The 15,812-nt window shown below is 45.1% G+C and overlaps 1 protein-coding gene across 3 annotated transcripts in view; it reads right to left on the bottom strand.

Annotated features, from left to right (window-relative positions):
- TWF2 (twinfilin actin binding protein 2) overlaps nucleotides 1–3,026 on the bottom strand; it is a 67,957-nt gene extending 64,931 nt beyond the window's left edge. For 2 of the 3 annotated variants that reach the window (XM_082214571.1, XM_082214572.1), the window contains exon 1: nucleotides 2,881–3,026. In XM_082214571.1, the coding sequence (XP_082070697.1) occupies nucleotides 2,881–2,905 (25 nt within the window). In that variant the 5' untranslated portion in view covers nucleotides 2,906–3,026. The remainder of the gene's footprint in view (nucleotides 1–2,880) is intronic. The other variant, XM_082214573.1, reaches the window with a different exon arrangement.
- Nucleotides 3,027–15,812: the final 12,786 nt, after the last annotated feature.

Genomic DNA, 15,812 nt, shown 5'->3' with positions numbered 1-15,812 from the left:
AACCTCTGTTCTTCCACATTTTCACCTGCTGTGGGTTTGCTTTCGGTTATGGGAAACTGCAAAATCTACTGCACAAACAAAGTGATGAAGGTGTTGTCAAGGTGTCAGTACACCACTCACTCAAACTTTCATCATGTAAACAGACCTGTAGCAAGAGAACAAGGAAGGAGTGGATCCGAGGGTGCAAAATCAGTCCACGATCATGCAGAAGTTCTGTTTTATTCCAGAAGCAACTATAGCTGTACTGAGAGACATGATGCATATGGAACAAGATGCCAGACAAGAGCAAAGGCTCTAATCAGTTATATCCTGAAGTCCAGTCCTGTTCTTAGGATGCTGGAATTAATAGACCACCACCTACAGTGTGTGAGACTACAAACAATTTCTGCCACTCCCAGAAAGAGCCTCTCTCGGGTTTCAGAAGGTTGATTCAGCACACCTGATGTCTACACACTGCAGAAGGCCCATGATACTTCTGTATCTACTTCCAAGCATGACATTGTACACAAGTGTGTAGCAGGTGTGTGGTGACAGATGATGTGGTCTACTAGTCAAAGACCTGCAGTCGAACCAATGAGATCAAGCTAAATCTCCACTCAGCCATGAAACCCACAGGGTGCCTTTGGGCCAGTTTTTCAGCCTGAGCTACCTTGAAGGGTTATTCAGAAGGTGATGTGGGAAATGAGAGAAGTATATGCATTGCCTTGAGCTTCTTGGGAAGAAATGTGGAAGAAAAATGTAATATAGTTCATTCTGGAGTCAGCTATATGCTCCTTGCCACATATAACTAATTCAAATCCAAGGATATATTTTAATCCAAAACTAATGAAGGACCCTTAAATTACAAGAGACAATGGAGTGCACCTCTGGTGGTGAGGTCAAACTGCTGGTGAATCACAGCATCTGTTGTGGCTGCAGAGGCCAATAACTCATTACTGCTGCTAAATGAACTGAAATTGTAAGATCTCTGCAGCCACTACAGAATTACACATGTAAAGACAACAGTTATTAAAAGTTTGAAAGCTACCAGTACCCATACAGTTGTTCCCTACAGTAAAATCCAGATGTTTGATTCAGCCAGGTCTTCAGGTACTCCAACACCTACCTTAACAGTATTTCTACATTATAAATATGAATTAATTTTACAAATCCTGGTCATCACTTTATCACACTCCTAAGAAACATAATCTTGTGATAACCCTGAAAATCCTCGTCAGAGATCCAACCCACCCAAAAGAATAGTTCAAGGTTAAATATGGGTGTGTAAACATGACCTAGGAGAGCATTTGCAGAGTGCTTTCTTAAGAAATTATCCTGGTTCCAATCACATTTCTTGCTGCTCTGTCATATCAAATTGTATCCTCATAGCAATCAATCTCTCTTGGATTATTGCAGCCTGCAAAGATTTTCGCAACATGAGACGTCTGCATTTTCTTTGTAGGATTAAAACTGAAACAACACTAGGTTTGGATTAGGCCTGGGGTGACATTCTGCATCCTGATTTTATATATGGAAATTCTTTGTAAGAAGTTAAAAATAGGAGGACAAAGGGCAGAGAAAATTCCCCCCCCCATGGTTACCAGTAATTTGATCATGCATCATACCAAATTGTTTAATGAATTATAGTAATGTACATTCTGCATCACTTTGCCTTCTGAAGTACTGCCATCCTATGCTGCAATCCTGTGCTGCATTTCAGCAACATCCTAGCAAGCATAAAGAACCTGAGAAGATTAATGTTTGTGATTATCTTTTGTGTGATCACCGGGTGAAAGCTAAAGGCAGAGACAGAGAGGAACACTGAAGCGAAGGAGCTGCCTGCTACGCAGAAAGGGAAATGGTTCCTGCAATTATGATTCATGCTGCGGAGCCGAACATGTTAAGAGATAATGGAGAAGCAGAGGAAAGGCTGACACATTTCTGGTGAGAAGAGCTGCTACCTACAGATCCTTTGCAGAGAAATACAAGCTCAGGAAGCAGCCGTCTCAGCCTTGGCATCAATACAAGTGCTGTGGGGTGCCTTTGCAGCTTTTACAGGAAAGAAGCTGCTGCACAAATATGAAAATCACATGTAAAAGAGAATGTGCTGAAGGAATTTCAGGGCTCCCACAGTCATTCAGAACATATGCAGCTGTGGGGTCTAAGGGCTGGGTAGGAAAGATGATCCTCAGACTGGGATTTGGTGGTGGTGTTTTTTTGGAAAATCCAGGTGAGTGAAAGCCAGCAGGGGCTATGAAGAATATACCAGTTTTTACCCAGAACCAACCGCTCCAGGTAAACTGTGCAAACTCTGTTAAGGAAAACTGGTGTTCTTTACAGCCATTGGACGAGCACCTAAGAAAATGGATTCTCTCAGGTGACTGCGGGCTAGTCAGGCATTTGGGAGAAATGGTGCTTCAGGGAGGCATTCATTGCCTTTGGGGGGGGGGGTGCAAGGTCGAAACACCAGAAGCCTGCGAGATCTCCAGGCTCCAAGGCAGCCAGTTAGCCTTCAATTCAAGGCATGTCCCCCAGCCAGCCAGCCACCTTCGCACGGATGCCCCTGGGCTTCAGAAGCCTCCCCAGAACAGACGCCGCCGCTGGTGCAGCATCCCTTTCCAAACAGGCAGCGGGATTATAATAATAATAATAACAACAACAGGATCCAGCTCGTTTAACTGCTGCTTTGCAAAGGGAGATGCAAGGCTGCATCGAGCAAGGCACTGGGGCGAGGAGGGCAGAGAAAAGGCAGATCCGGAGCGGGGCGCGGCTGCACGGGTGGAGGGGCTGCTGGCGTCCGGCGGGCCGCTCGGGGCAGCCTTCGGGGTCCGGGCGGGCGCCAAGGAGCTGCCCAGGCGCAGAGGCAAAGGGGGGGGGTGAGCGGCTCCCCGCTGTCCTTACCGTGGATGCCGGTCTGGTGAGTCATGGCTCCGGATCAGGTCCGCTGCAACAGATCCCACCCTGGCCGCTTGTCTCCCGGGCAGGAAACGGCTCCGACTCCAGCACCGCCCGCTTCCGGGTTGCTGCCGACTGGAGCAGGAGGGGCTTGAGCGGGGTCCGCCCGGAGGGAGGGCCGCTCTTCGGCGGAGGGAGCGCGGAGGGGGCAGCGGGCGGGGCGTCGAGGAAAGAGGGGCGGGGGCGTCCCTTGTAGGCTGGCGGGGAGCGGGAGGGGGGTCAAGGCGTGTCTGAGTGTCAGCCCCTCCGGGAAAACGGAATACTGTACTGTATATATATAAAGAGAGAGCATGCAGTGGAAATTACCTAGCACAAACTAGGCATTGTCTCATCTATTGCATTTATTAGAGCCAACCTTCCCAGTAGCTTCCAGTACACGCTTCTCCCCCTCCACAACCCCTGCCTCATTTAGTCCCATAACAACCCAGTGAGGTGAGAGATTGTGACTGGACCAAGGTCACCCAGCGAACTTCATGGCTGAGGGGGAATTTGAACTCAGGTCTCCCAGGTCCTAGTCCAAACCGCTATCCCACATTAGTATTATTACTAATGCTAATAATAATCTGACAGAGATAGAAACAGCACCACTAAGGGGGGGGGGGACTTACGCCAGTCCTAAGGCTGAGGAGAACCAGAGAACTAAAGAACTCCCAGTGTATAAAAAAGTTCAAGAGATCCCTCACTTAGCCGACACACATGATGCACAGTTTCTTTAAAGCCACAAAGACCATCTATGGGCCAATAAATCATGACATCTGTCCCCTACGCTCAACAGACAGTAAGGTAAAGGGACCTCTGACCATTAGGTCCAGTCGTGATCGACTCTGGGGTTGCGGCGCTCATCTCGCTTTATTGGCCGAGGGAGCCGGCGTACAGCTTCCGATGTGGCCAGCATGACTAAGCTGCTTCTGGCGAACCAGAGCAGCGCACGGAAACGCTGTTTACATTCCCGCTGGAGTAGTACCTATTTATCTACTTGCACTTTGACGTGCTTTCGAACTGCTAGGTTGGCAGGAGCAGGGACCGAGCAACGGGAGCTCACCCTGTTGCAGGGATTTGAACCACCGACTTTCTGATCGGCAAGTCCTAGGCTCTGTGATTTAACCCACAGTGCCACCCACATCCCACCCAACAGACGGTACCACACTTCAAAAAGATAAAGAAGCTATTGCATTGCATTGGAAATAACATTATCAGCATCTCCTTAACTGCAACTCCCGCGTAGCTGCAGAGGTCCTGCAAAAACAAATTAGAGATGAGCTTGCAGTATCTCCAAATCTGGGGAAACTATCCCAAATATCTTTGCTTACAAAAAGCTTGGCCTATCGCTTAACATCCAAAAAACCAAAGTACTGTACCAAAAAGCACAAAAAAACCCCTCTGCAGCGCCACAAATCTAACTCAATAGTGTAACATTGGAAAGTATTGATCACTTCTCCTACCTGGGCAGTTATCTTTCCACAAGGGCCAGAACTGATGCCGAAATCCAGCATTGCCTGAGCTCTGCGAGTGCAGTTTTCTCCAACTGAAGTGCAGAGTGTACGAGGACTGGGACATTTGCAGGGAAACCAAAATGCTTGTTTATAAAGCTATTGTACTACCAACCTTACTGTATGCTTGCAAAACATGGACCACTTATAAACGCCATCTCCAACTCCTTGAAAGGTTCCATCAACGGTGCCTCTGAAAAAAATTACATATCACTTGGGAAGACAGGCGAACTAATGCCAGTATACTGGAAGAAGCAAAGATCACCAGTGTTGAAGCAATGATTCTTCAACATCAACTTCGTTGGACTGATCATATTGTTTGGATACCTGATTATCATCTTCCAAAGCAACTACTCCATTCCAAACTTTAAAAATTGAAAGCTTAATGCTGGTGGTCAACAAAAGAGGTTTAGAGTTTGGATTTGATATTCCACTTTATCACTACCCTAAGGAGTCTCAAAGCAGCTAACAATCTCCTTTCCCTTCCTCCCCCACAACAAACACTCTGTGAGGTGAGTGAGGCTGAGAGACTTCAAGAAGTGTGGCTAGCCCAAGGTCACCCAGCAGCTGCATGTGGAGGAGCGGGGAAGCGAACCCAGTTCACCAGATTACGAGTCCACCCCTCTTAACCACTACACCACACTGGCTCAATGCAAGTCTTCAAAAATGTAGCATAAACACCAACAACTGGGAAACAATGGGAGCCTGCAAGTGCTCCCATTGGAGAACAGCCTTTATCAAAGGTGTCATGGACTTTGAAGAAGCCCAAACTCTGAGCGAAAAGGAGAAACGCGCTAAGAGGAAGGCATGTTTGGCAAACCCCCACCATGATCAACTCCCACCCGGAAACCTATGTCCCCACTGTGGAAGGACATGTGGATCCAGAATTGGCCTCCGCAGTCCCTTACGGACTCACCATTAAGACCATGTTCATCTTACTCGGCTACAGGTGATCACCAAAGGATAAGAATTAGTATTAGTAATAATAACTTCATCATCGTAAAAAACATGGATATAATCCGCAATGCATGCCAGGTGTTGGAGCAGCATCCTGGATTAAAGTCTTTTTCCTTTCCTTGCATTATCCTTCAGCAATGCTCCATGAGGAATGGGGTGGGGTGGGGTGACTAAGAGGCTTGTTTTGGTTATTTCCTACTTTTTTTACTCCTTGTAAACACAATTTTTTAAAAAATCATTATTACTACATTTGCTAGTTGCCAAATACAAGGCAGTTTCTAGTTGACCTACAGTTGTTAAACAACAGCTATAAAGGGTCAGATAATCAAATCAGTACATTAAACACCATATTACACAGAGGTGGGGAAAATGTACTGTCACACTAATATAAAGTCTGAATCCTATTTCGTCAAGTGCCCGACTGAGAGGAAAGCCTCAATCTGGCTACCAATATAGATGAGGGCACCCGGTAGGCCTCACTCGCCACACAGAGAGCAAACCCAACATACCTGGCCACACAAAACAGGAGGCATCATGCAGGGGCACGTGCTGCCATTCTCATGCAATGCATGCTGGCACGGCCACTCCTGTATTACAGCATTTGTTTGAGCAATAGCAGGCAGGTGCTGGGCAGATCAATGAGCAAGTGGTGGCAAGGGCTCAAAATACAGGGCAGCTTGTGCGTACCTGCACCCTGTAACCAAGCCTGCTCTCTTCAGGTACAGTGGACGGCACTCCCCATGGCCTGTGCTGAAGTACGATCCATCTGCAAGGCTGATTGGCTTCTGTATGTGGGGGAATGGAAGGGGGCTTCTCATTGTACTCTGGCAGGAAATGACATGCTCTCTCTCCATCTTCTTTTCTGTTTGTTTAAAAAGAGATAGTTCATGGAGCATTGGATTGGATATGACCCAGATTGAGTACAAGCCAACTGAAGACCACTGCCCTACAGAAGAATATGCTGCAGTTTCATCTGCAATGCACAGGGATTGCATAGCAGACGCATTGGGGTTCCTCCACAGGTACATGTGAAAAGTCTTCTCTAGGGGTAGGGAGATAGAATAGAATAGAAGCGGGAGAGCTTTGTTATCTGGGGAGTTAGACTGATGCTCGCAATGGCCCCCTTAATGCCACAGCTTTGCACCTCACAGCAGGCTTTGCCTGTATCTATTGGCTGTGAGTCCTGGAAGACCTGCTCTTTGCCTTGTCAGCTTTTTCCCATCTGGCTTGGGAGGGTGAGGCCTGATTGATGGATTCCAACTACAAAAGCTAAGGCTGCCCTTTGGACTCTTGGGTTGGAGTATTGTTTTGGGGGGTGTTAATTTGTTGTTGTTGAGACAGGTAGATCCAATTTTGCATGTGTCCAATTGGCCTGCGACCGCTGATGTGCAGGTCCTTTTGAACCCGGAAAAGGGCAGGGTATAATGGGGTATAACGGGGCAAGGCAGGGTTATGTGTTCTCCACCGACGCACACGGGGCAAGGTACAGAACCCCACACAAATATTCACTACCTGTAATAATTACTGTATCTTTTTTTCTAGCTCTTATTGTGCTTTATGTGGGAATTTTGTCTTGTGCTTTTTGATGTGTTTTGATTGTTGTTTATGACTACTTTTGTACTTACATAAATCTTTTCATGTTGTAAGCCACTTTGAGCATGGTTTTATCTATTGAAAGGTGGCATTTTATTATTATTTTAGTTATTTCTTCCTCCACCTTTTAGGGCAAGGTCTCAGAGGGTGCTTTACTACTTTAGCATGTGCAATTTCAGATGTCGCGTTAGTATCTTTGTCAAATATATTTTCATAAACTTGCTTTTAAAGGATGCCTTTACTTCAGGCTGTGAATTTACATCCTCTCTCCCAGTGGGGGTATCTCTAGGATTCTCTTATTGCTGTTGTTGGAAACAACAATTTTTTTCCTGATACTGATAACTACTCTCTCGAGCACCAGTGGAACATATTGCCCCTAGTACCACATTCATACTAGCTGAACAACATCACTGAAAGGGGTGGCAAAGCATACCACCCCTTACCAGGAAAGTGTGCTTATTGTAAGCAAAGCACCTATTATACTAATTAGATACAGACTATCGAATCCCCGCGACGGGGTGAGCTCCCATTGCTCGGTCCCTGCTCCTGCCAACCTAGCAGTTCAAAAGCATGTCAAAGTGCAAGTAGATAAATAGGTACCGCTCCGGAGGGAAGGTAAATGGCGTTTCCGTGCACTGCTCTGGTTCGCCAGAAGCAGCTTAGTCATGCTGGCCACATGCATGCCAGCTCCCTCAGCCAATAAAGCGAGATGAGCGCCGCAACCCCAGAGTCGGTCACGACTGGACCTAATGGTCAGGGGTCCCTTTACCTTTATATAACAATAAATATATGATAATAAATAAATATTGATATATTTTATTTAATTAAAAAAGAGTGCACTGATTATTCTGTGCCATTGCTAGGCAAACCGAACAGGACATTAAATCCAATCATTAGTAGTTGAAAGGTTTCCCTTGGATTTCATGATATATTTTGCTGGACACTGAACAACTGGAGACCAGAGTCTGCTTTGGGGTCTTGCTGCCATCTGGTGGACTGAGAACACTTTGCAGCTCCTGTAATTTCAACAACCAGATGCCTATACGAAGTGTGCAGTTTTAACCTGAGACTTGAATGGAGTCTCGATTGAATGGAATGGATTGGGGAAAATAAAAGCAGCCTTCTTTGAGATGCTGAACTGCTGTTTGCTCTTTTATAGAATAAAATCAGTGTCTGTATTTATTATTCTAACCATTATGGTCATTGTAACACAGCATCAATGTAGTGAAGCCCTCCAGTGCTGGAGAGGGGAGTATGTAAAATATACTAAACACAGCGCATGGTTCACATTGCATGGCCCAGCCTAAGCTTTCACGATGAGCAACTTGTCTAAAGTGGTGCCTGGTTAAGTCAGGAAACTTTTGTCTTTAGTTTACAGCATGGGTAGGCAAACTAAGGCCCGGGGGCCAGATCCGGCCCAATCCTCTTCTCAATCCGGCCCGCGGACGGTCTGGGAATCAGCGTGCTTTTACATGAGTAGAATGTGTGCTTTTATTTAAAATGCATCTCTGAGTTATTTGTGAAGCATAGGAATTCATTCATTTCCCCCCCAAAAATATAGCCTGGCCCCCCACGAGGTCTGAGGGACAGTGGACCACCCGCCTGCTGAAAAAGTTTGCTGACCCCTAGTTTACAGGCTGTTGGAATAAGTAAACATTGCTTTGCAGCCCTAATTCATAGTGCTAAAAGACAGTTGGCTCCACCTCCCTCCACAAGGTCAGTTTCCTTATCCAGAGATAAGGATGCTTTCAGATATGTGTTTACTTACAAATACAGAGGAGGGTGGACTTGTAAAGCAGGCAGTGCAGCCTCTAATCCTGCGTCAGATTCTGCCAAAGGAATAGATAGCTGCAGCTCCCGAAAGGCTGAGCTCCAGCTCCATGAGTTAGCCTAAATAAAAAAATTCCTTCCAGTAGCACCTTAAAGACCAACTAAGTTAGTTCTTGGTATGAGCTTTCGTGTGCATGCACACTTCTTCAGATACACTGAAACAGAAGTTGCCAGATCCTTCTATATAGTGAGAAGGTGGGGAGGGGTATTACTCAGAAGGGTGGTGGGAATGGGAGATTGGCAGATAGCTGAGATGAGCCTGTTGACGACTCTTAACGACTGTAATAGGTCTTACAGGAAAAGGCAAGGGGTGAGAAGGTGAGAAATGGCTTAGTCATGTATAATGGGATAAGAATCCAATGTCTTTGTTCAAACCAGGTCTCTCCATGGTTTTAAGTTTGGTAATGAGTTGCAATTCAGCAGCTTCTCTTTCCAGTCTATTTCTGAAATTCCTTTGTAGTAAAACAGCTACTTTGAGATCTTCTATAGAATGTCCTGGGAGATTGAAGTGTTCTCCTACTGGTTTCTCTGTTTTGTGATTCTTGATGTCAGATTTATGTCCATTTATTCTTTGGTGTAAGGTTTGGCCTGTTTGTCCAATATAGAGAGCTGAAGGACACTGTTGGCATTTGATGGCATACACAATGTTAGACGATGAGCAATTGAATAGTCCCGAGATGGTATGTGTGATGTTGTTGGGGCCAGTAATGGTGCTGTCCGGGTGTATGTGGCAGCAAAGTTGGCATCTGGGTTTATTGCAGGCTCTGGTGCCAGTGTCCGTGTTAAGTCTGGTTGTAGTATTATTGTGGGTTAGGAGTTGTTTAAGATTGGGTGGCTGTCTGTAGGCAATGAAAGGTCTTCCTCCCAGAGCTTGAGAAAGAGAACTGTCATTGTCCAGGAGAGGTTGTAGATCTACAAACACACACACACTGTCTGGCTGAAGACAGTGGAATCCCCAAGGCTGGATATATATATATATCTTGTTGAGTGCAACCCCAATCTCCAAGCAACGAGTGATGCCAGGGCATCCTATTCTTCCTCAGGGCTCAGTTATGTTGGAGTGAAGGTACTATACAGTGGTATCTCAGGTTAAGTACTTAATTCATTCCGGAGGCCCGTATTTAACCTGAAACTGTTCTTAACTTGAAGCACCACTTTAGCTAATGGGGCCTCCTGCTGCTGCCGCGCCACCGGAGCACAATTTCTGTTCTCATCCTGGAACATGGAGAGTGGCTGGGCAAAATATTGTGAGTTAATAGAAAGAGTTGGTGATACTTGGAGGTTGCAGAGTTTCGAAAAATTGAAGGGAAAGGTGCGAGACTGGTTTCATTATGCCCAAATTCTAGAGGTTTTTAAAAAGGATAAGAAAATTGGTTTCCAGGTGGAAAAATCAAAACTAGAGACAGAATTACTTGAACCTAAGACTAAAGTGCTTTCAAGAATGTATAACTTGTTGCTTAAATGGAATACTCAAGATGAGACAGTTAAATCAGCTATGACAAAATGGGCACAAGACATTGGGTACAACATTATGTCTGAAGACTGGGAAAGGTTATGGACCACCGGTATGAAATTTACGGCATGCAGTGCCTTAAAAGAAAACATTATGAAAATGGTATACAGGTGGTCTGTAACAGGTGGTCTCGTGATACAATTTGAGTGTTTATTTGCATTGCTTCAAAACCTATCAGTTTGAAGCATGTGAAAAGCGATTCATTCACAACAAAACAAAGACAGTGTGTGCATAGCTGCTTAAGTAGCTGAAGTAATCGTGTGATAATGAACTGCTAAGATTCTGTGATGTTGACTTGGAGCAGCTGGCTGGAGAGAGGCTCTTGTTCCAGGAAGGTTATGGCAGCTTTTATTTTCATAAAGGGTGTAATCAGAAAGCAAAATTTACACAAACCAGAATGCTCATCTGCGTTGCTAATGACCCACCTCTGCTTTCAGTTCCACATGATCAAACCTTCATAGCAAGAGGTGGGAGAATCTCAGGGGCAATCTAACCTTTGAAATACAAAAGAAAGCAAAGTAATTCCTGTGTGCTGTTAGCAGAAAAATAAACTTTTCCACCGCATCTCAATCCTCTGCAGAAATACAGTGAGGTTTATTGACTCTCACGTGCATAGGGTTGCGGTCTTGGTTTATTTCCCCCCGTTTATTTTTACTTTCTTTGTTGCCACTTTTGAGGCATAGTGTACTGGTGGTCAGTTTCACTTCCCAATTCTTTCTCTTCATAGTTATTTGGGGCTTGGAACATCTAGTACTGTCTGCCCCTGTTGGTTCTACAGAAGCAGAGACATACAGACAGTGACGAAGCTTCATGCTCTGGCACTGGGGGCAGGGGGGGGCAGAGAGCAGGCGGGGGGCTGGTGCACGTCCTGGGGGCATCGCGCCCAGCGCGAGCGGAGGGGGGCAGCCGCGATGTCACCCCACCGGGATCGGGCTGCCGGGGGCAGTGCGCTCCCCCTGCACTCCTCTTCCTCCGCCAGTACATACAGACTCAGAAAGATTGTGTAATGGATTGGACCAGGCAGTAATTTAAAGATTATGGAAGCTTTAGAATTGCACTGTTGTTGTTTTTTCATCTTGGCATTTGTGCACACATGAAGGAGGGGGAGTTTGTGCAGGTCCCTTCACTCTACTTGCTGCGCTGTCTCATTTAGGGATTACAGTGGTACCTCGGGTTAAGTACTTAATTTGTTCTGGAGGTCCGTTCTTAACCTGAAACTGTTCTTAACCTGAAGCACCACTTTAGCTAATTGGGCCTCCTGCTGCTGCTGCGCCGCCACCACACGATTTCTGTTCTTATCCTGAAGCAAAGTTCTTAACCCGAGGTACAATTTCTGGGTTAGCGGAGTCTGTAACCTGAAGCATATGTAACCCGAGGTACCACTGTAGATGGTGCTGCAGAATATATTGAAAACAAAGTAAAAGTTTATTGTCCAATCCTCAAATGATAGGATGGAAGAACTCAGATTCCTCCTCTCAGGATGGGTGATTATTAGGGAAATAGGGGTGGTATGTGGAGATTAGCAGCCAAACCTAACAAATGTGTATTATTGCTAGTTAGCATGTGAAAGGGCTAAGTCCACAGAACTGTATTGCTGATAGGCAGATACTCAGACTATAGAAATACAATTGATAGAGAGAGCTCAATCATTCCCCCTCCTCTCCTGCAGAGAAATGATCATATAGTACTTCCTGTTCCTTCTTCCCTCCCCGCTCGCTCTTTCTTTTTCCTCTTTCTTCTCTCTTTCTTTGACCAACCATGAGGGCAGGTGTACCCTGTGCTTGCTCCAGCTTTAGGTACGTGCCTGAAACTGGTTATACTGTGAATGTAAGTACCGTATTTTTCGCTCTATAAGATACACTTTTTCCCTCCTAAAAAGTAAGGGGAAGTGTGTGTGCGTTTTATGGAGCGAATGCAGGCTTTGCATGGCTATCTGAGAAGCCAGAACAGCAAGAGGAATCGCTGTGCAGTGATCCCTCTTGCTGTTCTGGCTTCTGGGATTCAGAATATTTTTTTTTCTTGTTTTCCTCCTCCAAAAACTAGGTGCATCTTATGGTCTGGTGCGTCTTATAGAGCGGAAAAATATGATATTTTGCCTGCACAGTTTTTACAGCTGTCATTGCTGTGAACAAATGAGTGATTTTAAAGTAAGTAAATCTTATTTTAAACTTACTTCCCAGGTTGTGGCCTGATTCTTCGTGAAGCGGGGTGAGCAAGGGAGAGCCAGTTTACTTCATAGCTGGGCTTGCTTAAAACAATATTTTACAGATTCTAATTCCTATGCTTTTAATTTTTGCTGCCCACGGTGGGATTTTAAAGCTATTCAGCCCACATATGTGGGAGCCTGGAGGGATAAATTGCAATTAAAGGTAAAGGTAAAGGTACCCCTGCCCGAACGGGCCAGTCTTGACAGACTCTGGGGTTTGTGCGCCCATCTCACATCTAGAGGCCGGGGGCCAGCGCTGTCCGGAGACACTTCCGGGTCACGTAGCCAGCGTGACAACGCTGCTCTGGCGAGCCAGAGCCGCACACGGAACGCCGTTTACCTTCCCGCTGGTAAGCGGTACCCATTTATCTACTTGCCCCCGGGGGTGCTTTCGAACTGCTAGGTTGGCAGGCGCTGGGACCGAGCAGCGGGAGCGCACCCCGCCGCGGGGATTCGAACCGCCGACCTTTCGATCGGCAAGCCCTAGGCGCTGAGGCTTTAGCCCACAGCGCCACCCGCGTTTATTAAAACCCATCCCACAGTATGCGTGCGAGCGAAAGGTGTGGTGGGGAAGGAGAGGAGGAATAGTTCTGTTGCACTAGCAGGGGTCCTTGCGCTGGCTTCTGTGGGTCCAAATACATGGTTGATTCCAACTCATGGTCTTTAGAAGAGGCTCAGCTGTCATGATTAAAATACAACTAGGAGGGTGATCTTTATTTACTGCTGTAGCAGGATTCCCCCCTCCCACCGCCACAATGAAGAGAGAAGACCCCCATCTAACAAAGGAACATACCGGTACTTTATATAGTGCTTTAAATTTAAAATACATGAAACTACACTTCCATTGGTTACATCACAATACAGTGGGAAGATCTTCCAATTAAATCCACTCTCTGTGTTACCAGCATGTTTAGCTGTACACTTATCCAAACAAAACCTTTTGCAAACTTTTGATGTTGCTCTTTCTGCCTCTCCCAAACAAGATCCTTTCAGTGAGTGTAACACTGTTATTTCATGTGCAAGCGCCTCTTCCAAAGATAAGAGGACTGTGAGCGATTCAGAACATTTCTCTCATGTTCCCTTAATGCCTTGAAAACCAAGGCTCCCTAACAACACAGCTTCAGAGTTTTAGAATGGGAAGGGAAGGGTTTTTCTCTTTATAAGGGCAACCCTAAGCAGAAGCAGTAGGGCCAACTTATTTAACCGTGCAAGTTATTGTTTGTCAGAGGCCTTTTTGTTTCATATATGCATAGTTAATGCTTTTAAAACACGTCTCCAACTCTCAAATTCTATGCTATCATTTCATTATTAGTAAAGCTGTGTTTTTGAAGTTTTTGGCTTTCCGCAGGAGATTTAGCCTGAGAAAAGTTTGAGCTAACCACATTCCAGAGGTGGGAGGGTGTGTAAGAGTTTGAGAGTGGTTTTAGCTTACAGGAAGGGTGAAGAAAGGTGATGCAGGCAATCTGAATTCTTCTCTACTTTAAGAAAAGTTCCTATGCATGTGGAGAGACCAGTTTGGCTGTTTCTTAGTAAAGACTCAGGTTATCGAGCCTGGGCTTCCACAGCCACCACCCACCATGAACCACCATTTGCAGGATTGGCAACAACAGCTGCAGATGTGTTCTATCTTCATGAATATTCTCTTGCTAATTATGTTGTTTTAAATGTGCATTTTATATTTGACTTCCTTTAGTCATGTTTTCTTTTGCAACGTTAAAGTATTCCCCCCCCCCCGTTAACTTTGCTGCATTTAATGTGCATTCTGTACTTTACCTCTTTTCACAGAATCATAGATTTGCAGAGTTGGAAAAGACTCTGAGAGTCATCTAGTCCGACCCTCTACAATGCAGGAATCTCAGCTAGATCATACATGACAGATGGCTACATCTATTCTTCAGACTGCATCAATTTAATGTTTTGCTTTGAAATCTTTTAGATAATATTTTAGTATCCTGTTAATTAGATTGCTTTGGATGTACTTTATAGTTGACTTTCTTCTGTAATATTTTATTTTGAATTGCTTTGTGACATGTTTTGTGACATGTTTTAATGTGGGTAGTAAAATTTATTTATTTTTAAAAATGAAGCAGTATAGAAATGAAATAAAAATAATAAAAATATCAAGATGATCAAAACCTGGATCTTGGCAGGGAAGAATGCTGTTTTCTCAAGCCAATTGGCATTATGGATTCTGGGTGGGGGGAGGGGAACACTTTTGTTCACCAGGAAATGTGCATATATAAAGTCTCCTATCAATGACAATTCAGAACCAATTCACAAGAAGAAATTCTGAGAATATTGCACAGTAGACATTTCAAAAGTCAAAACTTGACCTCATTGCTTTGGTCTCATGCCTGCCTTGTTTCTCCTATCTTTAGAAGACTCCCTAGCCAGGATCCTCTTTTGTGTGTGTGTATTTTTCCTTTTCTTGGTGTGTGTGTTAGGGTTAGTTTTGTTGTAGGGCAATTCCTTCATTCCAATTTCTGTTCCACTTTCCAGGTTTTCTCTTCACAACAGAAATAACACCCTAAGCTGTATAACATTTTATAAGATGATAAAGCTTTGAACTTGCATTTTTGGTCTAACCTGGTTGTTTATCCTGATATCCTTGCAAACCCCTTGCAGAGAAATATCATTCTGAGCATTTAACACCAATCCTGGTCCACACTTTGAATACTGTGTACAGTTCCAGTTGCCTCACATCCAGAAGAATGTTGTAGAGCTGCAAAACACTCAAGAAAGGTCAACCACAGTGATCAATAGCATGGAGCAACTCTCCAGCGCGGAAAGGTTACAACTTTCTGAGCTTCTCAGTTTACAGAAAAGGCAAGTAAAAGGAGACATGATAAGAGATGTACAAAATGATGCAGAAAGCAGATAAAGCGTTTCTACCTTTCACATAAGCACTTGTGGACGTCCACAATGTTGGAATATTCGGTGCAGGCAAAAGAAAACACCACACATAGTTAAAACTATGGAATCCGCTCCCAAAGGAGGCACCAGTGGCTTCAAGAGAGGATGGGACAAGTTCAGGGAGCATAAGTCTATCAGTGGGTACCAGCTCTGTCAGCTATGTCCTGCCTCGCCTCTGAAAGCAAGCTGCTGGGTATCACTTTTGTTTCTGGGCTTCCCACAGGGCATTCGGTTTGGCCACTGTGAGAACAGGATGCTGGACTGGGTGGGTCACTGCCCTGATCTGTTTTTTTAAAAAAATATTAAAGCAGTGGTTCCCAACCATTTTTTGGCCATGCCCCACCTAAGCATCTCTGAAAATCCTGACCCCACCCCC

This window comes from Podarcis vaucheri, assembly GCF_965113315.1.
Source record: "Podarcis vaucheri genome assembly, chromosome: 2".
Taxonomy (NCBI): Eukaryota; Metazoa; Chordata; class Lepidosauria; order Squamata; family Lacertidae; genus Podarcis; species Podarcis vaucheri.
This window is presented reverse-complemented; position numbering and strand designations above follow the sequence as displayed.